Source organism: Lingula anatina, chromosome 2 (genome assembly GCF_051362555.1).
Source record: "Lingula anatina isolate TDL-2025a chromosome 2, LinAna3.0, whole genome shotgun sequence".
NCBI lineage: Eukaryota > Metazoa > Brachiopoda > Lingulata > Lingulida > Lingulidae > Lingula > Lingula anatina.
The window spans coordinates 30,255,745-30,282,659 of NC_141768.1; the positions used below are offsets into that span (position 1 = coordinate 30,255,745).

The window sequence follows — 26,915 nt, forward strand, 5'->3', positions numbered from 1 at the left end:
TTTTAAGCTGTTGTGTAGGTTTAAAAGAATTATATTTATATTTTCACGGAGGGGCGTTCTGAACGGCTTTCATATATTTTCTAGTTGAATTAAAACTGTTTTCAGATATTACTTTTTATAAAGCATTTGTTCCGCATAACATCTGAATAAATTGGTGAAAACAAATTCTAACATATTTGGTTGCTCTACCTAAATCACACCTAACACATTCCGTTCGTTTTCTGGGTTAAAGGGATAAAAACTCTTCATATGAGATCTATATTTCACAATAAAAACATTGTGAACAACTCGTAGAAATAAAATATATTCTGTTTTACGACAAAAACAGCAGTTATAGCTATTACTCTGATATCTGAGATTGTGTTCAGATCACGTGACCTCCACTGATGGCTGTACTCTGTTATTATCTCTTAAGAGATTTTAACAACAACAAAAAAAAACTTTTTAGAAAAAAAACAGGGACTAACTTTGAATGTAAAAGTGGATTCATTAACCTCTGGTAAGTACGGGAAAATTGTTTACTCCAGGAAAATTCATTTTTTTGGCCAAAACGAAGAATTATTATCCTTTTATAAGTAGCGTAGTTTATGAAAGCAGTGGCCTAGTATCTTCACGTGACGGACCGGGACCACGATACACCTCTGCTGGTGTGGGGAAAGATTGAACTGATTTCAGACGAAATGCAAGTCCTTGAATAATGATGGAAAAAGTTGAATTTATTGCTTAGCTTTTATCATACTCCCATTTTAGATATCCCCTTACGTCAGAATTCTACGTTTCACTACATTGTATATTAACGTTAACCCGCCCTGTGATATCAGGACCTCTAAAATAATATACAATAGTATACAGTCCCTTTCAACAATTTTGTAACAGACTTCTAGCGCACCTATGGTCAGAGAGAAACCTTAAACAACGATTGTGCGCGTATCGTTGGCTTAAAATATTGATAAGTTGACGCCCACCACGATAGTTTCAAATTGATATCAATCACGCTCGTTAAACGTCGTAACGTCTCAAGCAATGTGAATAAATTATAATAATCTTGAAACTCCCGCCTGGAAACTCACTGTTCTATTTATTCATGATTTTACACGAGACCACGCCCTTCCTTGTGATAATTTCCACATGATTCCATTTATCTTTTTTAATTACCCCAAAACTAAATTTTATATACAATGTAGTGACCTTCACGTCAGTCGAAATCAAGTAAAGTCCGATACGTATAATTCTTCAAAATAAAAGATAATATACATATCGTTAACTAATTAAATTTGATGCTGTTTAAAACATGCGGAAACAACTCGAAAACTGGATTAAAAGTGAAGGAGAGGCAGCTAATGTTCAGATTTACGCATCGGATATTATTCTCGGAAATGATGATAAGAAAATAAATCTACTTATTTTTCAGGTAAAATAATACATTTACAGAAAATCAAAATATGGAGGGCATCCGTAATACAGGGACATCGAATGTTTTCTGAACTAAAAAATAATGCTTTGCTTGTCTTTATATGTATTTATTTTATACAGTAGTTACACGTAGCACGCATGCAGGTATGTATGTACAGTATGCGTATGTTTTTGAGAAATGTGTATGTGAGAAGTGATTTGTATTGTATTGTATTGTACACTGTAATGTTTATTTCTACAGTCTAATTAAAGAAAATATACATACAATTTTTAGAGAGCGTACGCGTCTGTAATTAAACTCATCACAAGCATCTGTAAGTAGCAGGTCATGGGAACGAGAAGTGTAATTTAAACGAATCTGCAGATTGTTACTTTTCATGAAATTTGTATGTGTAACTTATTCAAAATAAAGGAAATGTTTGCACACACTTGTAGAAAAGTGCACGACTGCCAGGGTGGTTTTATTTGGTGGTGGGTCGAGGGGGGGGGGTAGAGAGTTCGAGGCCCATCTCGCCATGCCTATAGCTTAAGTGTACGTCTCTGTGGTTTAGGGGTACAGTGGTCGCCTGCTTCGCGGATTAGATTCCCGACACATTTGGAAAACATCAGACTGGCTTCTGTCTTGAGAAATGTACTATTCTTTACATCATCTACTTTCCAGGGAAGAATTTTAAGCTTACGGCAGCTGTGGACAATATGTCTACCAATAGATTACTGAGATCTCTAACAGTAGGGCCGTTCAATGGATTTTGTTTTGGTCATTTCCTATAAGTCCAGATTAGGGCGTTTTATGTTTACCTTGTTTTTTTTAAAAACTAGTGAAATAAGATAAAAATTAATTCAACCAATAAAAATATTGGAAATCTAAATATCGGATTTTTTTCATTTGAGACATAAAACTAAATAAAGAACTGAATATTATAATATTTATAAGCTACAGGCTTAAAAGTGGAATTAATATTAGATACTTAGAGAGAAAAAACTACTTAAAACGTTTATCCCCTTAAAATCAGAAATCTAATATCGTCGGTGAGAAATAAAAAGAGAATTTGCTGAATGGGTTTGTGTGTGCGTGTGTTCTAATTCACAATCTATTTAAAGAATATTAAAATAAAAGTATTTTGTGGTAATTTTCCTTATATCTGATCCACGGTATAAATGGTGATGTAAAGAATTCTAATGAGGAAAAGTGAGTAAAATGCAAGTATACGGATTAGGCGTTTACTGACACTAGCCGCAGATCTTTCAGCACTAACGCTCATATTTAACCACAAAATTGACAAATTAACCAACACACCACACACTTATTTAGCACCAACAAAACGATATCTAGCACTAACATTCATCCGCTCTGGTAGTACTGCAGGACTAAAATCTCCTCAGGTAAACATTTAGCTTCGTTGAGCGACCCATACTCCATTACCCCTACCCAGTCAGGAGAAGTTAAAAACAATCCGCCTGCACATATATAATTGCACCAAATTCTGATGAGTTGTTGACACGCTTCTGCAGTTGATACACCTTTAAAATATCAATACATTCGTAATGTCAGGCAAAACTTCGTTCGCACTGAGAGGTACATTTTTTAAGTTAAAACTGGAACTCTTTGTGAGGTCTTATAACACGTAAGTACTCTGAAGAGGCTTTTACTACTTTTTGCAAGTTCTTCTGAACTTTGCTTCCCGCTTTAAAGCTGCCAAGTGTATCACCCAACCGTGTTGAGAGAGGAGGGAGGGTGTCCCTTTAGGTAACACTCTTACGTACATTCCAAGCCATTGAATTGTCTCTTAAAATGAACCGGTCCAGTAAAAGGCACCACTCTTCAGAAGCCGACCTCAATTACTTCAGACTTAAACGATAACTCTAACCTGTCATCTCAGTTTACAATCTTTGGGAACTGTCACAGATAAAAAGTTCGTAAACTGGCAACTCACATACATGTATCACATATTGGCTTTAAAACTTCGAAACTAAATCACTGCATAGCCAAGAAAATCATATATAAGTTATGCACCGCTCCTGTCCGTAATGAATACACTAATAGATCATACAATACAAATATGCTATATTCTACCATGGCCAGGGAGCCGAAGTGTGAGGAGGACAGCCAATATGACCAATAGGCAGTCCTACTCTCCTCCAGGGTTAGGCTGTGGGACGGGTGGCGTTTTATTATTTTTGTTTTCAAAGTTTCTTGCTGGACAACACAAAAACTGGTGCAGAATTGGCCAGAAAAATATCTGTGACATTAAAGAACAATACTCTGTGTGGCCCTGTCCTTTCAACAATACAATCGAGATAAGATTCCAGCCGATTCCGATGCCGTCTCAACCATGATTGTGACGGATTCCACAGACATCACCCCATTGTGTTAGTGAAGACATAACGTGAGACGGGGAGGGGAGGGAGATAGCATGTACATGTATTGCAATGATTGGAGTGTTTGAAGGGGAATGTGGTGGAGGGGGGGGTGGGGATAACGGGGATGGATGTAGGAGAGAGGAAGGGAGACATATTAAAATATCAGTTCGTTACAGCAGTCGTACTAACTCACGGGGAACAGATATTTTCATGTTGTCCCCGACAGCATCTAATTAAAGACTTCTAAAAACTCACCTCAGCATACCTGTGGCAGTGTAAGTAGTACTACCAGTGCATGTAGTAGTAGGCCTACAAGATGATGTAGTAGTAGTGAGAGTAGTAGTATAAGAGTAGTAGTATAGAAGGCAATTTATTACTGGCATAGGTTGTATATAAGTAATATAGTACCGCTATTTCGCCAGTACTATAAATGAAGAACATACATCTTTTGGGAACCTAAAAGATTTATTCGTATATTCTTATTTTCCAGTTACAATGTATTCTCTTTTATCCTATAGATCATCATTCCAATGTCATGATGTATCACAAAGTCTTTCTCCTACATTACCTTATTTGGTAATGTAATAATTCCTCAGCTCTTACACAATGTCTATGATTATCCCTTTTTCCATAACTTTCCATCATTACGTCATTACCAAAATATAATCATTCTCTTATTAGGTAATGGTATGTTACTTGACCTTAGGTCGCCATTTCTATTAATACGGATTTTTCATTGTATCATCCTGAAGGAATGATAACTATACTCCCTTATTCTTTTGTAATTATTGAACAACACATGCACTTTTTAACTCTCTTACTTACACTGTTTAACCTCTTAACAAATGTATATTGTATCAGTTATGAAAGGTACAATGTATTCATTACGATCACAACTTTGTATCTGTACTTTTAATCATTTTCATTACGATATACACCCTCTCTTCAAATAAATTCGTCCTCGAATTCCCTTTTTTTTTATTACGATATACATTCTCTCTATTTTATTGAATGTAGAAGCACAAGCATTGCATAACTAAAAAACTATTTAAAATTTTTAAAATACTGTCATTAGACTTAATAATATGGTATCATATAGATAGGCCCCTATATATAGTTATATAGTTGACATGAAACAATGAATATATTAGAAAGGATAAATAATAATAATCATATTTTGCGATACGCGTGGATGCGTAGTGCATTTTCCTTTATTGTCTTTAATGTGCGGCCCAAGAATACACATGCTGAACTTTATTAATAATTTTGTGTAACTTTAACATGTAATTCTCTTATTATGGCTCTGACACATTTTTATAATATCTTCTTAAATACACTACGTTGGATTATAGGGTCATGACTCCTTTTCGAATATACAGCCATCATCACCATCATTGTGACCAGCACATTGTCCGTGGTGAAAATCTGCATTTCGTTTGTTATTATCATCCATACTGTAGTGTTTTCCTTTATGGTTGTGAATAACCACTATTTATAATACATTTACGTACATCCACAATTTGTTGATATTCAAAAACAATAATTCCTTTAAAAATTTATGTTTGTTGTTCCATGTCATCTTAATTCCAATACATTAATTTGCATGCAATTTAGTCTACTGCTAATAATATATCGTTATAAAGTGTATAAAGTCTAAGGTAACAACAATATACTTACATGTATATTATTTAATAGTAATCCTTAACATATTACGCAATATGTCAATGACATTTAAATCATTAACCATTTGTCAAGGATATAATGTTTTATAATTTGAATAATTAAATTAAAGCTCATTCAATGAAAATAATGTTTATTCTGCATCATTTACAACAAAATAAACGTCTAGTCCGTGTTTGTGACTATTATTGTGAATAAATGTCCACAGTTTCCTGTATATTCACTAATATCCAATTGGACATCTCCACTTATATTTCCATTATAAATCATTCATAAATGTCAATTAAATATGAAATTATGTCATATTCATTCACTGAATAATTCATTGTGACAATATTAAGAATATAATATACGTATATGTATGTACATTAAAAGTCAATGTTCATTTGTTCCAACATTTTGTCTCTGGAACAGAGTTCATTACATTTCATGTAAAATCAGTTCATTTCATTTCAATGTCATATGTCCATCTGAATTTATTAATTATTGGTACATTCCATACACATAAACACATTTAACATAAATAATATTTCTAAATACAAACTGTCGTACACACATCATGAATGCAATTGCTATGCTCCGTAATTTTACTATGCCGTTCTTTTAAAATTTGATGGTTTGAGAATATCAAGTTATATTTAAGATTCTAATTTCGATCCGGTGCACGTTGGTGAACAATATCGAATGTAGGATAACATTCCAGCATGTTTAATGGCTAAAAATTTGTAAAATTCGCGATCAATAGTTTTGTTTAATTGTATTGCTTTTATAAACGAAATCGGAACACGTGCTGGTAGTTGTATTGTCTGACCAGTTACGTAGTTTGTTATCACCAAATCGTGCCAATCAATCAATAAATTTGATCTAATTTTACCTTCAATTTGCAAAATATCAGAGATCTGCGTCATATGAAAATGCCAGGAATGAGGACTGCCATTCAGTTGAATAATAGGAATGGTAATACATCGTTGGTCATTGGCAATTTCTAAAATAAGAAGTGCCTTGTGGAAGATGCATAATTTCTTAATAATTTTATCTCGTATCCAAACTATAGCCAAAATTACACAAACACATGCAATTAGAAATGTTATGAAGGAATATGGATCATCACAAGTTGTTTGTACTTCATAATTAATTTTTGTAGTTGTACCCAATATCCATGTTAGTACAGTTGGCATCGTTTCACCTGTATTAACATTTTAAGGGTCATCACTGTTAACGTTAAAATGCGAATCTTGATACATAAGTAGATCACAACGAGCATAATCGCACTCGAAACTGCTAAGGAAATCCAAACTAAAAATTGTTTTGAATTTGATGGAAGCAAAATCTCATTTGCTGCAATAGCATCTGCCATTGAAGAATACATTCTTTCATTGTGTTTTGCTGCTTGAGCTAGTTTTCTTAAATTCAAATGGTCTTTCATATCCTGCGCTAAAAATTTCGAAAAATCTTTTTGGTACATGTGTAATCTGGAAGAATTAGTATCAAGGGGTTGAGAAAAGAAATCATTACGTTGATATTTCTTTATTGGAATAAAAATATTGCTGTAAACCAAGATTAACAGGGTGTAATTTTGTAATTGATGTATCATTCTTGCAATCATAAACACGCGGAGGCAAATAAAAACTATCTAAGGTTAAACCGCAAAAACATGAGTAATGTATCACACAATATTGACAGCCTGGTTGGGAAGTAGTACTTGTAGGGCACTCCACTGTTATATCAGTGATATTATATAACAACAATTTTCCTATTGATAATTCGCGCACGTTGGGTTGAACGACATTATGCAGAAAACGGAAATTACAAGTTTCAGTGATAACGTCTGAAGGTGACAAGTCAAAAAATAATGCTGTAACACAGGAGAAATGCGTCGCAGTCCTGAAAGGATACACGAAAGGACATAATTTGACATGATCTCCATGACATTTCTTCCAGGTAGGATTATTCATGGGAAAATAATGTTGTTTATCGTGAGAAATAGCCAAATATTTTGGTAGATCCAGTATTTGTGAAGCGTGGTTTGTAGATTGATTTAAAGGAACGGGGAATGTTTTTACTTCATAAACCTCTAATGTATGGGGATAGGCAGAAATAGGAATTTGTAGGTTAATGAATAATGAATTTTTGTGTTTTCCATATGTAAATTGTCCTCATTGAAATAATATTTAGGATTTAAATAAATAACATGTAGCGGATTGATCGATTTCTGTGCTTCCTTTTCAATTTGAATAATAATCTGTTTTAGATGGTCTTGGGAAACCAACAATGGCGATAAGACTAAGGTCAAGTAACATACCATTACCTAATAAGAGAATGATTATATTTTGGTAATGTAATAATTCCTCAGCTCTTACACAATGTCTATGATTATCCCTTTTTCCGTAACTTTCCATCATTACGTCATTACCAAAATATAATCATTCTCTTATTAGGTAATGGTATGTTACTTGACCTTGGGTCGCCATTTCTATTAATACGGATTTTTCATTGTATCATCCTGAAGGAATGATAACTATACTCCCTTATTCTTTTGTTATTATTGAACAACACATGCACTTTTAACTCTCTTACTTACACTGTTTAACCTCTTAACAAATGTATATTGTATCAGTTATGAAAGGTACAATGTATTCATTACGATCACAACTTTGTGTCCGTACTTTTAATCATTTTCATTACGATATACACCCTCTCTTCAAATAAATTCGATAGTAAATACGATAGTAATACTCACTGCACGTGGCTGTGATGACAATACAATTAAATCTAGGAAACCAATCGATTGAGCAATGAGCGGATCTGGTTTCATTATCCTTATAAACCCCCCCCCCCCCCCCACACACACACACGCAAACACGCGCGCGCACAAACAGCTTTTGATAATAATAAAAAAAAATGAGACTGAAATTTCTTTCAGGTGCGCACGCAAACATTTCAAAAATTGTACGCATAATTCCAAACAAAATATATTAAAAATTTACCACATATCCGATCCTAGGTTTCACTTGTCGTATACGATGTCCTATGGTGTCCATGAATTGCCCATATGCCCCTACTCGTGGGGCGTCCGCCACTTAACTTCAAGGTCATGTGGGGAAAATTGTACGTCGCCTGTACCGAACGTAAGCATGCTAGCCCATAGACAACTACAGTACAAAATATACGAAAAATTTGATTTCGATTTCATCGTACTGCGTCTGTGAAAAATGTAGCCTTGGCTGATAATGATAAGAACGCTGATAATGATAATCTCTCCAGAGGTGATTTCCGACTTTAGTTCTAGATGCTTGTGTGTAATTTAATATGGTCCACCAAAATGTTCCTGCTTGTATTTGAATTAATTTGGTTTTCGATTTTATAAATGTCTCAATTAGACCTATTTTAACTTTTTTCCCTCTTTCGCACGCGTTTTAAACCTCTTAATCTTTCTTGCTACATGTAACCCAAAATATGAGTGGATATTTCAAATGAGCCATATTCCGCAGTTATTATGCTGTGGGTATTATTTGCTTTTACAGGGCCGTAGCCTGAGCAAAATGCCAGGGGGGCAGTAAGGGGACACGAGGGGGCGAACCCCCCAAGGGGGGAGGGTGTGGGAAGGGGTGTACCCCTCCCACGGTGTGGAAAATTTTTAAAAACTGTATGTATAATACTGCATTCTGGTGCATTTTAACTGTTATTTATTGCTCAATCAGAAGTCAGAAATTGTGGGTTCACTTTGCCATAAGTACAGTCATTTTTTCAACACAACACGCCAATTGGACTTTTTGGCATGAACTGAGTTGGCTAAAATCAGTACACCTTTGTAAACAGATTGTTGATTGATTGTCTAGTGGCCATGAGTGCATTTTCTCACAGAATTGATACCAACTTTGCAATTATTTTCTTTTTACCTTTGCGATTATTTATTATTATTTTTTTTTTTTGCACCTCAAATCCCAGGTTGGGCAGCTGCCCCCCCCCCCCTGCCCCCCCGGAGGCTACGGCCCTGTTTTACAGTACAGAGATTAGCCATCTATTTAACCAGGGACGCATCTTTTAATATCTAGTGAAAAATCAATCTATGGCCCTGGTAGAGGGTAGCCAGAGGCTGCGGTGTGTTGATTTTGATGCTGTCTCAACCATGATTGTGACGGACTCCACAAATATCAGTCAATTGTGTTAGTGAAGACATAACGCGAGACGGGGAGGGGGATGAAAGGTTTACAAAGAAATTACCTAATAAGTCATTGGAAATGACAGTATGCTATTTTAGTTTAAATTAGATGTCGATGAACCATTCAGTAAATGACAATATGCTATTTTAGTTTAAATTAGATGTCGACGAACCATTCAATAGAGAAAATTAGATTAAAAGGAAATATGTTGAAGCGGCACAAAAATGATGGAGGGGGAGGGTATGATGATGGTATAAAAGGTTTGGGAGAGTCGGGGAAATTAAGTTTTGAGTGCGTTGGGGTGTTTACTGATGTCCTTTAACTCTAACACACCAGATAATACAAACTTTTACAACTTTTGTCTCTAAAAAACTGTACAGATTAATCTTTTTTACTTATATAACTACCGTATGTTTCTACTATAGTATTTCACAAAGATGAACTTTAAAGATGACGTCTATTTAGAAAGAGCGCCATTACTAAAAACGCAGCACTGGAAAATTAACTGGCAAAGCATCAACGCTACGTTACAAATGGAACATAAAGTGCCGACAGAATCTACGTGGAGTCAAAGTTTGCTATTTTTGAACAAGCCACACAACGGAGACTGAAATATCGGAGCGCAAAATATGACTTGTTTTAATTATTGATTAAAAATAGGCTGTTAGTAGAAATTCTTAAAATATTGAATGACTCTAAATGGAATTTAATAAATTTCTTAATTGCTTATTTGATTTTTCTATATCATTTTGTAAAGTCAGAGTATTTTATAATAGTAAACGGCTAACAACACAATTCTAACCGACGCGTTACTTTCCAAAGCATAAAAATAGGTGTGTGTGTGTGTGTGTGTGTGTGTGTGTGTGTGTATGTGTGTGCGTGCGTGTGTGTGTGCGCGCGCGCGTCGGGGTGGAGGGCATGGGTCTTGCACGGGAATCTTCCTCTCTGACAATTGTCAATGTTGACAGGGTACGTAATGGTACGGGAGAATATTGAGGAAGTTGAGTTACAACAGGGTTAATGCTACAGTATTTATTCTCAGAGTCTGTCTCAACATGATTGTGACGGTGCCCATGAATTTCATCATATTGTGCTAGTGAGACAGCGATAAAGCATAGAGGGCGCTGATGTGATAATCTTTTTTTATAATTTCTCCGGAGTATCACAATAATTTTTTATATATCACAGTGGCTGGACCTTGGTCATATCTGTTGCGATGCCAAACCCCCCTCCCGCCTTGCACAAGTATCTTGGTCGCAGTCCATTACAAATCCAAAGTGTCACCTCTTGCACAGCGCCATCTACACTCAACAATGTTTACATATGGCGCGTGCAAATGGTGACGCTGAAAAGCCGGACTTTTCATCAAACGTTCTGTACACTGAGTGTCATCTTCCATCAGGGCACTTTTCTTAGATGGTTTTGTTATATATTCTGTTGGCAAACTTTATCGGTGAGTTCAGGATAAGACATATGAAGTGAAGAACACACATGGTATCGACTGTGTTAGTTGTGCACTGTTCACATCACGATGCAATGTAGTACGAAACGCATTAGCACTCCTATTGACCTTGTGTTAGCACACTGTGTTAGTACAGCCAGTACATATCAGAATCGTCAATAGGAGTACTAACGCATGAATTTTCGTGCTAGATGCAATGTGCTGAGGAAGATTTAACAATGAGCTACTGTTGGAATATGATAACATAATTATCATAATTAATTATGCTGAAATAAATCCCAGCATTCCCTGTTCTTCCGGTTTGCTGTTTTGAAGTGAGAAGGCGTGTTTGTTCGTATCTCCTTGAATCCACTTTATTAAAATGACATCCGTCAGTAGCGCAACAGGTTATGGGCCCCGAGGACGCCTTTTATTCAATGGAGACGAAAAGAAGTACGAACTATGGGAAACCAAATTTTTAGGATATCTGCATCTTCAAGGATTAAAGCAGACGATTCTGCCGGGAGCGGAGACGCCAGAGGATTTTCACTCCAAAAACGAGACAGCGTATGCAGAGCTCATACAGTGTCTGGACGACAGAAGTCTCAGCTTAGTCATGCGTGACGCTGAGAACGACGGAAGGAAGGCTCTTATGTTGTTAAGAGACTATCACTTAGGTAAAGGAAAGCCTAGAGTGATAGCGATGTATTCCGAGTTGTCGTCGTTGCAAAAGGAGACTGAGGAGTCGATAACCGACTACATTATTCGTGCTGAAAACGCTGCGGCTGCACTGGATAATGCCGGAGAAACTGTAAATGATGCCTTACTAATTGCAATGATTTTGAAAGGACTTCCAGTTGAATATAAAGCATTTTCTGTAGTGTTAGCACAGGGAGAGAAAGAACTAGACTTTACCCAATTTAAAGTAGCTCTGAAAACTACGATGACACAGAAAAATCACAAACTGATACAAGCAGTAAAGAGAAAGAGACTGTAATGAAAGTATCAAGTTCGTCGCGTCATGTGAAACGAAAGGACAGAAAAGGTGTGATTTGTTGGACATGCAATAAAAGAGGACATAAATCGTATGAATGCTGGGCAGACGAGTCAAAGCAGAGGAACCAAGTGCGTGGAACACATCATGCCTAGGTAATAAACAATGTATCAAATTCTGAAGAAAACTGTAACTTTGTATTCAAAATGACAGAAAACATGTGTCAAACACCAGGGCATGTTAGTTTTCTTGTGGACTGTGGAGCCACGTCACACATAGTGACAGACAAATCAAAATTCATAGAATTTGACAAAAACTTTGACCCAGACAAACACTTTATTGAATTGGCTGATGGAACTAGGACCAATGGCATAGCCCAAGGAAGAGGGAAAGTTAATGTGTCACTGACCACTGCTGATGGGAATGTAGCAAACGTGACTTTAGACAATGCATTATATGTCCCAAGTTACAAACAGAACATTTTTTCAGTGCAAGCAGCTACTGAGAAAGGATGCCAGAGCACCTTCAATTCAGATCATGCGGAAATGATCGCGACAAATGGAACTATCTTTGACATTGAGAAACATGGTCGACTATATTACTTGTATAGTATCAATGTTAATTCAGAAGTCAAGCATAGCTTAGAAGAGTGGCATAAGGTTTTGGGCCACTGTAATGTTAGAGATATTGAGAAGCTTGAATCAGTAGTTAAGGACATGAAAATTACTGATAGGAAGTTTAGTGATTGTGAAGTGTGTACGATGGGTAAGATGACACAGCACTTTAGCAGAGTGGCTGATAGTCGTGCTAAGTGACATTTGAGTTAGTTCACACTGATCTTACTGGTACTGTTACTCCTGTAAGCAAGGAGGGCTACAGATATTGTATTGCATTTGTAGATGATTTTTCTGGATGTACTTCAGTGTATTTTCTTAGAAGAAAATCAGATTCTGCAGAAGCCTTGAGAAAATTTATTGCAGACATAGCGCCATATGGCAAGATTAAACATCTGAGATCAGACGAAGGTACAGAGTTTACTGGAAAAGATTTTCAAGCTGTGTTAGTTGAGAATCGAATAAAGCATGAAATGTCAGCACCATATTTGCCTCATCAAAATGGTACAGTAGAACGAGAGTGGCGCACTTTATTTGAAATGGCCAGGTGTTTACTGATTGAGGCAGAATTACCCAAGGTAATGTGGGTGTATGCGGTGATGGCTGCTGCACATATTAGGAATAGATGTTACAACAACCACATTGAAATGACGCCTTTTGAGGCAGTGACGGGTGTTAGACCCAGTGCAAAAGTAGTTATACAGGGTATTGTTTTTCATTAAGTCAAGATGGACCACTTATTTCGTGGAAAGCTAGGAAACAGCCTACTGTAGCACTCTCAACTTGTGAAGCTGAGTACATGGCTCTAGCCAGTGCAGTACAAGAGAGTCTGTATCTAAGTCAGTTGATTAAGGGGATTGGAAATAGCACATTTTGTGGAGTTAGTCCTGTAACAATTTATGAGGATAACCAAGGTGCTATAGCTTTGATTAAGAATCCTGTGAAACATCAAAGATCCAAGCATATTGATGTGAAATACCATTTTGTTCGTGCAGAATACAACAAGTGTAGTGTTTCTGTGGAATACTGTCCAACCACAGATATGATGGCTGATTTATTCACAAAGCCTGCAAACAAGTTTAAGTTGGAAAGATTTAAAGATTTCATATTTGGATATTAGATCCTGTAATGCATGACAATTGTAAATTCTTGTAATACTGAACAGAGACATTTAATGTAAATGAGAAATGCAAAGAGACTTGGTGCATTTGTAATTGTTGCAAGAATGTAGATGTTGTGTAAGTTCTGAAATTATGCTATCAAGTGGGGGTGTTGGAATATGATAACATAATTATCATAATTAATTATGCTGAAATAAATCCCAGCATTCCCTGTTCTTCCGGTTTGCTGTTTTGAAGTGAAAAGGCGTGTTTGTTCGTATCTCCTTGAATCCACTTTATTAAAATGACATCCGTCAGTAGCACAACAGCTACATAGCACGAAATTGCCAAAAGTAATTTTTGATTTGCATTCATTGTACATATTCATAGTAATCTTTAGGCATTTCCCACTTATTTGGTCACTAAATAATTTTCTCCATAATCCCATTCTCTATATTTTATCGAAGGCGGATTTAAAATCTATAAAAGCACAATATAACTTCTTCTTTTTTAAGAATGATAATTCAGTCAAAGAGTACAAAGTAAAGATATTATCGGCTTTTGAATAATTAGCTATAAATCTGCTTTGATTCTCCTTTAATATATCTGTGCTATCTGAGTAAGTAGTTAGCCTTTTGCTCAGAATCGATGTGAACACCTTGGCTAAACTACTTAACAAGGAAATAGGCCTGTAGTTTTATGGTTCATGAGCTAATCCTTTATTTTTATATAATGGCTTAATGGGTCCATTAAGCCATGCATCTGGTACAATTCCAGAATCAAATACTACATTAACAGGGGTGGATCCAGAGATGTTTTCTGACAGTTTTCCAAATTAACTTTGTTGATCCATCCTCCATTTTTGACCATCTTCCGACAAAAAAAAATTAGATACCTATCAATAAAAACTTGAAAATCTGACCGTCTTCCGGAAGACCCAGAAGACAGCCTGAATCCACTCCTGATTAAATATAATGGTGCCATAATATGTATAGATGATTTTATGTATTCATTTAGCAAGTGTCTGGCCTGGGTGACTTATTATTTCTGAGTAATTTCACAGTATTTACAACTTCATAGAGCGATATAGGTTCATTGAACTATAATCAAAGATCTGGTCAGCATCTATAAAAAGTAAATCTGTTTCATAATTAGCATTAACCTTCATAACTAGAAAAGCACTCAGAGACCGCAGACCTCCGCCAAGGCAGCAAAGTCTCCATCCAATGCCATTTCACCCCTAAATTTTTGATATTTTTGATTATTGGTTATTGATCCGGCTCACCACCAAAAACTAATCATCTGTTCCTTGGCCCACTTCTGACAGTTCCAGAAAATTTCATCAAAATCGGTCCATAACTTAGTTTTTTGATTATTGATTGATTATTGATCCTGATCACCCCCAAAACTAATCACTTCTAAGTTAACCCATTTCTGACCTACCCTGAAAATTCCATCAAAATTCATCCACAATTTTTTGAGCTATGTTGATGACAAACAGACAGACAGCAGGCCCGTAGCCAGCAATTTCAAAAGGGGGGTTCTTTTTCTGAAAAAGTGGACCTTTTCCCATAAAAACTTCATGTACCTAGATCAAATCTTACCCAGAGTTTCCCAGCAAAAGGGACGGTTCTTTTGAACCCCCCGAACCCCCCTGGCTACGGGCCTGGACAGACAGACAAACAAACAGGGGTGAAAACATAACGTCCTTGGCGGAGGTAAAAATTATCTACTCCTAGATCTACTGCACCATCACTACAGGACTTTTTTCTTTTACGTTAAACATTTTCCAATATTCTTTTGGATTTTTTACTTCTCATATTCTTAATTTTATTGTGTAATTGGTATCTATAGTTAGTAAAAGATTTATTCATTACAGTTTTATAATGTTTCTGGGCATCAAGAACCCCTTGTTTAAATAAAGTGGATCCATATTTCTTATATTTACAATAACATTTACAGTACTCCTTACGTGCGATACAGCACTCATTGCCAAACCACTCTTTATTCTTTTTTTGGGGGAAATTTAGTTTTATTGTTGTTATATCTATAAGATCCAAATATTTTCTTAGCTGAACTCGACAATATTTCAGCAGTCTTATCAAAAATTGAATCAATTTCCTTTTTCTCCACACTGCCAAGATCCAATCTCTCAATAACATTTTGTACATCAATAATGCAAGCTAAGTTAATGTTTCTATTATATTCGTTGGCTTTATCAGTTTGCCATGGTTTAATTCTTTCTATGTGTTCACCCACATCTATATTACCCTCTAGAGTACACTTTTTTGTCTTTTCCAGTCCATCATCTGTCCATCATCATCTGCCACAATGGTACACAATGACTCCAGACTACTACACTGTACTAGCAGGCACAGGACTATACTGCCACAATGGTACACAATGACTCCAGACTACTACACTGTACTAGCAGGCACAGGACTATACTGCCACAATGGTACACAATGACTCCAGACTACTACACTGTACTAGGAAGCATAGGACTATACTACCACAATGGAACACAATGACTCTGGACTACTACACTGTACTAGGAAGCACAGGACTATCCTACCACAATGGAACACAATGATTCTGGACTACTACACTGTCCTAGCAGGCACAGGACTATACTACCACAATGGAACACAATGACTCTGGACTACTACACTGTACTAGGAAGCACAGGACTATCCTACCACAATGGAACACAATGACTCTGGACTACTACACTGTCCTAGCAGGCACAGGACTATACTACCACAATGGAACACAATGACTCCAGACAACTACACTGTCCTAGCAGGCACAGGACTATACTGCCACAATGGAACACAATGACTCCAGGCTACTACACTGTCCTAGCAGGCACAGGTCTATACTGCCACAATGGAACACAGTGACTCCAGGCTACTACACTGTCCTAGCAGGCACAGGACTATACTACCACAATGGAACACAATGACTCCAGACTACTACACTGAACTAGCAGGCACAGGACTATACTACCACAATGGAACACAATGACTCAAGACTACTACACTGTACTAGCAGGCACAGGACTATGCTGCCACAATGGAACACAATGACCCCAGACTTCTACACCGTACTAGGATACACAGGACTATACTGCCACAATGGAACACAACGACTCAAGACTACTACACTGTACTAGGAGACACAGGACTACTGAACTTCACATGTAACAGACAAACAAAATGATGGATGCAGCAATTTTCAAGACAGTCAAATAACAATATGAGTTTCATGAATCAAATTTTCTTACCTCCCTATGTAGGGACATTAGCTTTTTCCGTATTATTTGTTTTACTTTAAGTTTACTAATTGGCTTTGTTTGGCAAAGAAGCAGGTTACTTTTGAAAATTGGCACAATCTATTTACATTTATTATTCCTGTTTTTTGGAACTACTTATGGTGATGTTTACCCTGTAACTGCCAAACCTTATTTTTGTTTTATATTAAGTTTACTGAGTGGATTTGTTTGGTAAAGAGGCAGGTTGCTTTCAAAAAGCGGCCTGATTGGTTTACATTTACGGTAATTGTTCTGTTTTATTTTTGTTTGAATATTTTATCTTTCACACATTAGCATTTTCAGTGTCTTTTATAGCCCATGAAACTGAATTACTTGCTAGTTTTTCACTATCCATGTTACTGGCAGCATATCTTAGTACTCACTCTTTGATGTTTTTAACATGTTTTCATTGCTGGAAATTGTGGATAGCCTCATTTATTGAGTTCAATATAGCATTGATGACACTTTCTGAGTGGTTAGATTTGCAGTGAATATACAGTTTTACTGTATTAGGTTTTTTGTATGGTCCAAAATATGTCTTTTAGGTTAAAGGTCCCATCTAAGAGGTTAACAGAGTTGTATGAGATGTTGGTGACCTTTGTTTATATCTACATGTTCCATGTTCAGCTTGTTTTTGAGAGGGGATCCTCTCAAACATGCATTTTTATTGAATTTACATAACAATTAACGGAAATTGCTCATTAAATTTAAATGTGAGTATCAGGAATTTTAAAACTTGTCTACCTATTTTGCCTCTTTAAAAATTATACTTCTCTATTTAAGATACTCAAATTCTATTTACTTTGCCCATTTCATTTATAAGGCTTATAGCTCTATATAGCAAGCATCACCATTAATTAGGTTGTGGTGTTCAAAAGTGCATTTTAATTAATTAAATTTTTTTTACACTTGATTCTTCATGTTTGGATTTAATGTCTTATAAATGACAAGTATTTTTTAATGTGATTTTTGTCACTTATTTTTCTTTATACATGTTGCACTAGGAAGTTTTTTCACAAAATCTTTTTTCTTTGGTGTTTCTCAGCAGTTCCAGTACTATCATGTCTGGCTGCATGATCTTTGATGTGCCTTCCCAGTTTTTTCTCATTTATTTATTTATTTTTCATTTATTTTTACTGCTTGTTAACCTCTCATTGGTGGAAACTTTTCAGCCTCTTGCAATGTGCTGTGAAACCTATAGATTATAAGTTATATAACTTTGCCTGGTTTTTCTGAAATAGAGAAACAGCTCATGAAGTCTTCATGTCAAAGAGTAAGTTACATGATGTTCCTGACCCCTTCCAGTCACTTTATTCTTCAGCCCTTTCTGACCTTTTATCTTGTAGTCAAACCTGTTTGTTAACTTTTAATTATCAATTTTATCATTTGAGGGCTTTAAGAGATAAAAGCTGTTGTCGAATTTCCTATTTCTGTATTACTCTGACAGTCTTATTACAATCTTAGTGCAGATTGGTTAGGAATTGAACACTTGCATGCATTAATATCATACCTGGTACATGCATGTTAGGGTGATGTAGATTGAACAAAAGCATGTGAATATCTTTTAAAAAGTTGACCCACCCATATTGGTGTATCTTGGCAAATTGACACCATGCTGGGTGTCCCTTCCGCCTGAGGGCAGTTCCTCTGTCCACCACTTTAGCCTTTAAAAAGTTATTTGTCAAGATTACTCTAACAGTGGCCTTGGCTGTTCAAAATAAAAAGTAAGATACAAAGATACTCTGCACTGAGAGATGGGACACCCATACTAGTGAATCTTGACAGGTTCACACCTCTCTTGGGGTTCCATCCCCCGAGGGAAGTTCCCCTGCCCACTAGGGTAGCTTTTAATAGGTTTTCTTTGAGAATTACTCTTATTGTAGCCTTGGCTGTTCAAAATAAAATATGGAATGTTAAGAAACCCTTGATTACCCATCTATCTTTTAGGATGGAATAAAATCTACCATGTTTCCATGTCTTTAACTTAAGTTCCACTCAGAGGTGGAGTTCTTGGGCAGGAGAATATCTGGCTGGAGAGCTGTACCCTGTGAGGAATTGATAAAGGTATAAAAATACCTAAACATGTGGAACTTTCATTTTCTTTTTCAATTTAAAAGCAAATTATTTTCATCTTAGATCATCATTTTCTCATTTTGATATTTAAAAAAAAAGAGTATACTATTTGTGGCTTTACAATTTTTCACTCTATGGTGAAAGCTGTGGGCAGGAGCATCGCTGCCCTCAGAGAAGGGACACCCAAATTATTGTGTATTGTAAGGTTGAAACCACGATGGGTTTCCCAGTCTTCTAGGACAGTCCCATACCAAACACCTCCAGCTGTCAGATTATCTAAAAATAAATTTTCATTGATTATACTGGTATTATCATTTCTTTTTCAGACTGGTTCCTTGCAACACAATAAATGATATGACTAGTAAGGTATATAATGATGGGCTTGTGTGGGACATCTTTTCTTCCAGGTATGCCTGTCTCTACAGTCTATTACTCTGCTGTTAGTAAATTTCATATGAAACAAAACTGCCCCAATTCCAGTGAAATTTTTTTAAAATTTCAGTGTTTATCATCAGACTTTGGAAATAATTTCTCTTTCCTTAACTGTTGCACAACTTGTGTATTGGGCTGTGTTAAAAGTTGTACAATCTTAAATCTCTGCCTTGTGGAAGGAGGGACTCCTGGGTGTACTTAGTTTTTTTTCACACATTTTTTATAATCTGATGGTTTTCTCTGAATTGTTTACCTGTTACGAACAGTTAGTGTGAGGTGTTGCTTTTTGAGTGACAGATTTGTGTTCAAAATGATTACAGTTGAGAATGGAATTGATATGTGCATTTATTAGTCAATCCGTTTTTCTGAATATTTCTCTTTGAATCTTCTTTCATAAAGTTATTCTCTTTTATGTATAAAGCAAGCATGGCATTGATTTAGTTACATTTTTGAACAATTACACTTGTACCAGCCAATTTACATTGTATGGGCGTGGCATGTATTTATTCTTCTCCAAATTGTCCAGTGTGTTTAAACTTGAACATCTACAACTGTGGTCCCTAATTTACTGCAGCATTATCTTTACAAGTTAAGGTATGTATTAGCTAGTATTTGTATGTGCATGTTTCATGAGTGCATTAAAGGAGTACATAATAATAATGTACAGACATTTCTGTCAGGGCTCCGTATTCAGCGCAGTTAACATCTAGCACACTTTTTGTAATAAAACTTCCTGCCATGACAGTAACCAAGTGTTGGGTTTGTTTTTGTTTCAGTAAAAGCAGAGAATGACATAAAGTGGTCATTTCTTTTTTAGTTGAGTGATGTAGAGGTTTTAAATTAAAACCCAAATGAAGGAAAATTTCTACTTTAAGGGACAGTTCATAAAAATAAAAACATTATTTAAAAGTCACATATGGATATAGTTATAAATGAAAAAAAGTTTGGATGAAAGTCAACGTTTTTTTAACTATAATCAAAATCCATTTATGGTGTAGAGGCCAAATTATTTGTTTAGGCCCATATTTGAGGATGTGGATTTGAAAAAATTGCCCTTTTTGCTGGAAAGGGTCTAAAACTTATCATGGTACCATTACTGTGACGTATCCCAAGTTGGATCAACTGAAGGAATAAAGAAAATTTACTTTTTCAGATAACAACAACCCCCCTTCAGCATCCCACCCTTCAACATTGCTGGCTACTTATAAATATTAAAATCACCTTTCAGCAAATTTTTCTCTTTTATTTAGAAAAGAAAAAAAGACAAAACCCATTTAATAACATAATCAATATTATATTGTACCAGTAAAATAAAGGTATTTTAAGAAAATGATATTCTGAAGTGTTCAAACTGTCTGCCACAGAGCTAATAATAGATGTGCACTGACCACCCTGAAAAATGAAAGATGAAAATATTAAAATAAAATTCAGTTAAAGTGTGTTAGCTGTAAAAAGATGTTGACAGTAACTCTACAACCACTAGCTCCTGGCTGCTATCATATAATTACTGCTTTCATGTACAGTTTTACCAGCTGTTTGACTAAGTTTTCCTCTAAAACTCTTTAAGTTAACTTTGTTATGATGTCATTAAAGCAAGGAAACAAGAAAAGAACTTTCTTGTGACTGTAAAATGAATCTGTTCTTTTATAAATACTGTAATTTTTTTTTCATTTCTAAATGTCTGATATGATTAGATTTAATAATGAATGATAATAATTATAACCATTTATGTGCTTATCCTGCATCTAAAGCAAGATCTGAAAATACTTCCTCTACCTTGATTGGAAGCAGTCCTTGGGAGCTGAAATATATGACACAGTATTACTTACTAATATGCAATAATAAATAACCTTCAATAAGCAGTCAGTGCATCTTATTTCAAGTATGAAACTGCATCAAAATATTGACCATAGTTTAGAGTTAACAAATTTGCCAAGTATCATTTTAAACTTACAAAAAGCACAAACTGTGTTGGCAAAACATAAGGAATGTGTATGCACGTGTGTGTGTGTGTGTGTGTGTGTGTGTGTGTACATTCATAGTCACATTCCATCAGTGTAATAAATAGATCCCTATTCTATTGCCCCTGCTGCCTTAACATCTCTCCTTCATGTCTGCTGTTGCAGCCGTCATGTTTTTAACATCAACTGAAGAAAAAAAAGAAACCATACTTGTCCACAATAAGGATATCACATATTCAAAGATATACATGCAATAAAAACAGATAACAGTGAATTAACTTAGTGATTGTGCAAGAGAGTCCACTTATTGTGTGGGTAAATTTTTAAAGTGTCTGTTAAATTGATGCATACCATCTTACCTCTTTCTTTAATGCTCTCAGCATCTGACACACTCTTTCTGTCTTTGATGTCGCCTGAAGACAAAAATATGGAATAAGAACTATCTGTGTACAAATAGGATTTGGGCAAAAATACAGAATTGAAAACTCATTCAAAGTCTATTCATTAAAAAAATTAATTATTTTCATGAAGACCAGATTTAGTAGTATAATAATAATAATAATAATAATTTATTAAGCCAATAAAATACAAATGTATAAAATCGGGAATCTTTTGCCCTGTAGTAGCGCCATTGAAATATAAAGAATGAAAATTAAAATTACATGTTAGAGTTAAAAATAGTTACTGCCGAAGGATAAAAGCTATTTAAAAATCGCTTACTACCCTTAAAAGCTAAGAGTCTCGAATTGCTAGGTAAAAATTTAAAAAGGGTATGGGCTGGATGGGAACTGTCTGTCATTATTGATAATGTTTTCTTTTTAGTCCTGTCTAGATATATAGTATGGACAGGAGTTAGATCTGTTCCAATTACAACCCCTGCAGTTTCGACGATCTTTTCCAACTTGTTCCTCTCCTCCACAGTTGCACGTCCATACCAAACAGTTACTGAATAAGTTTAGTTAAAATACTCTCTAAAACACACCTGTAAAAGTTCGTTAAAATAAACACATTTCTGGTAAAAGCTTTCAATTTCCTTAAGAAATACATTCGTTGACGTGCCTTTTTCAATAGCTTCGTGATGTTATCGCCCCAGGTTAACCTATTATTCAGCTGAACCCCTAGTAATTTATAATTAGAAACCTGTTCGACCGCTTTACCGTTAACTTCCAAGGGATTTTTACTTATCTGATTTCTTCTGAAGTCTATGATCATTTCTTTTGTTTTGCTCACATTTAATATCAAGTCATTGTCTGTGCACCAATTTACTAAACTTGTAACCGACTGCCTGTATGACATCTCATCATTATGGTGTATCAAGCCAAGGAGTTATAACTCCTTGCTTTTACTGACTGTTTTCTGTTTAAAAGAAAATCTAAAATCCAATCGCAGGGTGCTGGTGGAAAATTAAGATCATCCAAAAGTTTAAAATACAATTTGCTTGGTACAATAGTATTAAATGCTGAGCTATAGTCAACAAATAAGATTCTAACATAGGCATTTTTACAATCGAGATGTTCTATAACTTTGTGTAAACACATAGAAAGAGCATCGTCTACACTTCTGTTACTGCGGTAGGCAAATTGGAGTGGATCGAAGCTATTTGGCACTAAAGTTTTAATAAAAGACAAAACAAGTTTTTCGGATATCTTCATAGGCACCGGAGTCAAAGCAACAGGACGAAGATCATTTAAATTCTCTACAGTTTTACTTTTTGGCACAGGTATAAGACCAGCTTGCTTGAGCAACACTGTTCGTATGTACGTGTGCATATGTTAGTATGTGTGCATGCATGTGCATATTTAATATGTGTATAAAATCATAATTTAATCTGGGCTCCATTCGACCAGAGCATGGGGAAGCATGTGAGAGGCGAGATATACATGTATTACAAGGACCAAAACTTTCACCCTGAAAATCAACAGCTACAAGGACCAAGACTTGCACCCTGAAAATCAACAGCTATAAGGACCAGGACTTGCACCCTGAGAGTCAACAGCTACAAGGACCAAGATGTGACTTGCACCCTGACAATCCTATTTGCATTTGAATAAACTTGTTTTAATTTTTATAAGTAGATTTTGCCTGTAAACAACATATATATATATAAAAACTTGCACATTAAAAATAAAACAATACCTTGTTAAGTTGCATATACCTCTTACACTTTAACTAACTTCATGTGGTTAAAGCCTAAAATGATTACACAAACTGCATTTCTATATACTGATAACTAATAAATATTAATATTAGCAAGAGCACAGCTCAAGAACATATTTTTTCATCTCTTAGAAGTATTGCAGAGGTTGTGATAGTGGTCATTGCCACACAGCATTTGGCAATGATGGGTGCTTTTGTTATGATAATTGCAGGTGAAGGCATGGCAAAAGGATTAATCCTGGTCCTATACATTCTATTCAAGCCTAGAAGAAATTAATAGAGTTTTCAATAGAATATCTCTAAAAAAATTTCTTACTACATTTATTGCACGCTCACACGCATACACACTGAAATTAATAATAATAGATTGCAATATTTGTAATAGGTAAACTTAAACAGCACCATTTACCTTAAACTGCACTATTTATACTTAATTCATGACAGTATTGATAAACAAAGTTTATCTGGAATTGAATTTTGGGCAAAGTTGCACACCCATCATTCAATTAAAAACCCAATTTGAATCAAGGCCTGAAAATGTTAGAAAACACATGCAAGTCAGGGCACCACAAATTGTGGTGTACCCACTATCATGCCCTAATCATTGAAGGTTCTGTTTCATTTAATGTACAATAATTATAAATTTTAAAAGATGAGTTTTACAGATGATCTTCATCTTCCCATTATATAGTAATTACATTTACTTGATCTTTTCCATATGAAAAAGTTGTGATTTTTACAAATATTGTATTCAGTATTTTCCAAGTCATAATTTCTAAAAATCAGATCATTCCTATGGGATGGTACAAACAAAATTATAAACATACTTCTATATAGTTATATTCTATGCAGAAAAAGTACAAACAAAATTATAAACATGCTACTATATAGTTATATTCTATGCAGTAAAAGCACCACAAATGCTATAAAGAATAAGTATTGTACTTATGAAATGATGTATCTGAATGTTTGATAATTTTTGCCCATCAAAAAGATTGAGTGTTTACTATATGTTCTTTATTTTTGTGAAACAACTGTAATTTCCTTTTAAAGGCCGGCACAAATTAACTTAAAAGTGATGTATTTGCAGGTGTGTGTGTGTGTGTGCGTATGTGTGTGTGTGTGTGTGTGTGTGAGAGAGAGAGAGAGAGAGTGAGAGAGAGATGAATCATATATAAACATCGACTAAAGGAGAGAAAGAGAAAGAGAGAGAGAAATTAATCATATGTAAGAAGCGACTGAAGGACCTCCACAGAATAAGGACCTGTAGATTTATTTCTGGTACATGAAGTGCAGGTCCTCTGGACCTTCAGCACCTTCAAAGTTTACATTTGCAATACACAAATGGAAAATAAAGGTATGATAACAAAACACAGATGCTAGCTGCCATATCCTCAAGAGCATTAAGATTGGTTCACCCTAACCAGACTAAAAACCAAAGTTTTGCTGGCAAAAACAATTCCATAATGGTCAATACCAACAGTCCCTTAAATGATTATTTGCCTATCACTTACTGACAAGACATGCAAACACACATATTATTCATCTGTGTTTATAAATTGCCATTTTTATGACACTATTCCACCCAAAATGCCAAACCAATGGCGCAATAAAACTTATTTTGGGTTAATGTTTTTTTTTTTTTCTCAAAATTGATACAATACATTTGCACACACCCCCACACCCCGCAGGAAAAAGTAAACATGTTTAAAGCCAAATTTAAGATTCATATTATATTTTAAAACATGCCTATGGTTAGTTTACAATGTTGTACCTTTCACAACTTCTAGTACCAATTTTGCTACTCGCCAGTAACTATAAGAGAACATTCATTGAAATCGATGCACGGATATTCCTTTGGTGTATAAAATGTCACATAATTATATACTTTATCGTCTCGTTAAGTTTATTAGTATAAAACTCGAAAGGCCATTGTATAAACACGTATTCTACATCTTATCGGTCTCTGGGCTACTTTTTCTTGGAGCTGCGCCCCCCTCCCCTCTTTGAAAACGAGGCCAAGTCTAATAATTTCCTAAATAACCGCCATGCGAGCTAGCCGTCTGCTCCCACAGGGTATTCTGTACATTATTATGTAATTCAGATGACAAATGATCATAGAGGTCAGTAGAAGATGGAGAAGACAGATATTTAGGGTACGTTGCTACAATTGCCACATCTCAGCCAAAAATTAAGCACAAAAAATGACATCAAGTTGCAGGGTATGAAATTCGTATAAATTTGAAGCCGGACAGCAGGGCTGGCAACTTGAAAAGTATCCAGCCCTGACCAAAAGTAGCCAATCCTGATTTTTTTTTGAAAATTACCTGATTAAACCAATTGCAGGCAAGAACGATATTGAAACAGGGACTCTTAGTCTCAAAGTGAATTTATTCAAGTAGATTCTTCACTGTCAGCATCTGAAACGTTATGCTCTGAACCCAAATCGGAAAAGTCTGATTCACTGTGATTGTCATAATCAGAGGTTAGTTGCATAACCCGCTTGTTACAAATGCTCCATGGGCATACTTCTGAAATCTTTCTGGTTGTTCATCAAAACCATTTTTTTCCATTAATACCTCTTGGTAAACTTTGTAAGTTTAATATTAATATGTGTAGTCATACATGTAATGTATTTTTTACCAAAATATTCCGTCAAATGAGCCTGGAAAATGCAGTGGATTTATTTTCAGATAAAAAGTCATTTCTTCATACTTGTGAACTCCTGAATATTTAATCTTGCATATAAGTCCAATTTAAAGTCATAATAACTCTTCGTTTTGGCCAAAAATTGAATTTTCCTGGCATAAACGGCAATTTCCCATACTTACCAATGGTCAACGACCCCATTCCTGCATTCAAAGTTAGTCCAGGGTTTTTATGTACAGACACAGATGTGTCTGTACATATAGCCGTCATCTGCGTCTGTCGTCGCCGTGCACTTTTACCGATAACACGATAAGTGGAAAACTGTTTTTTCTTTTGGCTTGAAACTTACAGAACTGATGAATATTCATAATACACAGGTCAAGTTCGAAAATCAGCATGATCGGGTCACTTATAGGGAATTTATGCTGTTTTTTCACTTTTTTCAGCATTTCTGCAACACCGATAACACAATAAAGGAAAAGCTGTTTTACCCTTTGGCTTGAAACTTACAGAACTGATGAAAATTCATAATACGCAGGTCAAGTTCGAAAATCAGCATGATTG

The 26,915-nt window shown here is 35.4% G+C and overlaps 1 protein-coding gene and 1 long non-coding RNA gene across 5 annotated transcripts; one reads left to right on the forward strand and one right to left on the reverse strand.

The window, feature by feature from the left end:
• Positions 1-10,819: 10,819 nt before the first annotated feature.
• Positions 10,820-20,332, forward strand: LOC106158229 (uncharacterized). 3 transcript variants are annotated; one of them, XM_087005578.1, is made up of 3 exons: positions 11,139-12,207; positions 16,068-19,143; positions 19,479-20,332. In XM_087005578.1, exon 1 carries the CDS (start codon positions 11,441-11,443, stop codon positions 12,053-12,055), a length of 615 nt encoding a protein of 204 aa, XP_086861704.1. In that variant the 5' UTR covers positions 11,139-11,440; the 3' UTR covers positions 12,056-12,207; positions 16,068-19,143; positions 19,479-20,332. The 3 variants fall into 3 exon arrangements, 2 of the variants coding, with proteins under 2 accessions (XP_086861704.1, XP_086861703.1); XR_015333023.1 differs by lacking the exon at positions 11,139-12,207 and adding an exon at positions 10,820-11,070 and having other exon boundaries at positions 16,068-20,332; XM_087005577.1 differs by having other exon boundaries at positions 16,068-20,332.
• A 534-nt stretch (positions 20,333-20,866) lies between these two features.
• On the reverse strand, positions 20,867-22,872 carry LOC147763554 (uncharacterized). 2 transcript variants are annotated; one of them, XR_015333025.1, is made up of 3 exons: positions 21,905-22,872; positions 21,308-21,731; positions 20,867-20,976 (listed from the first exon to the last, which is right to left on the reverse strand). It is a non-coding gene; the product is annotated as an uncharacterized LOC147763554 (long non-coding RNA). The 2 variants fall into 2 exon arrangements; XR_015333024.1 differs by having other exon boundaries at positions 20,867-21,731.
• Between the last annotated feature and the right edge of the window lie 4,043 nt (positions 22,873-26,915).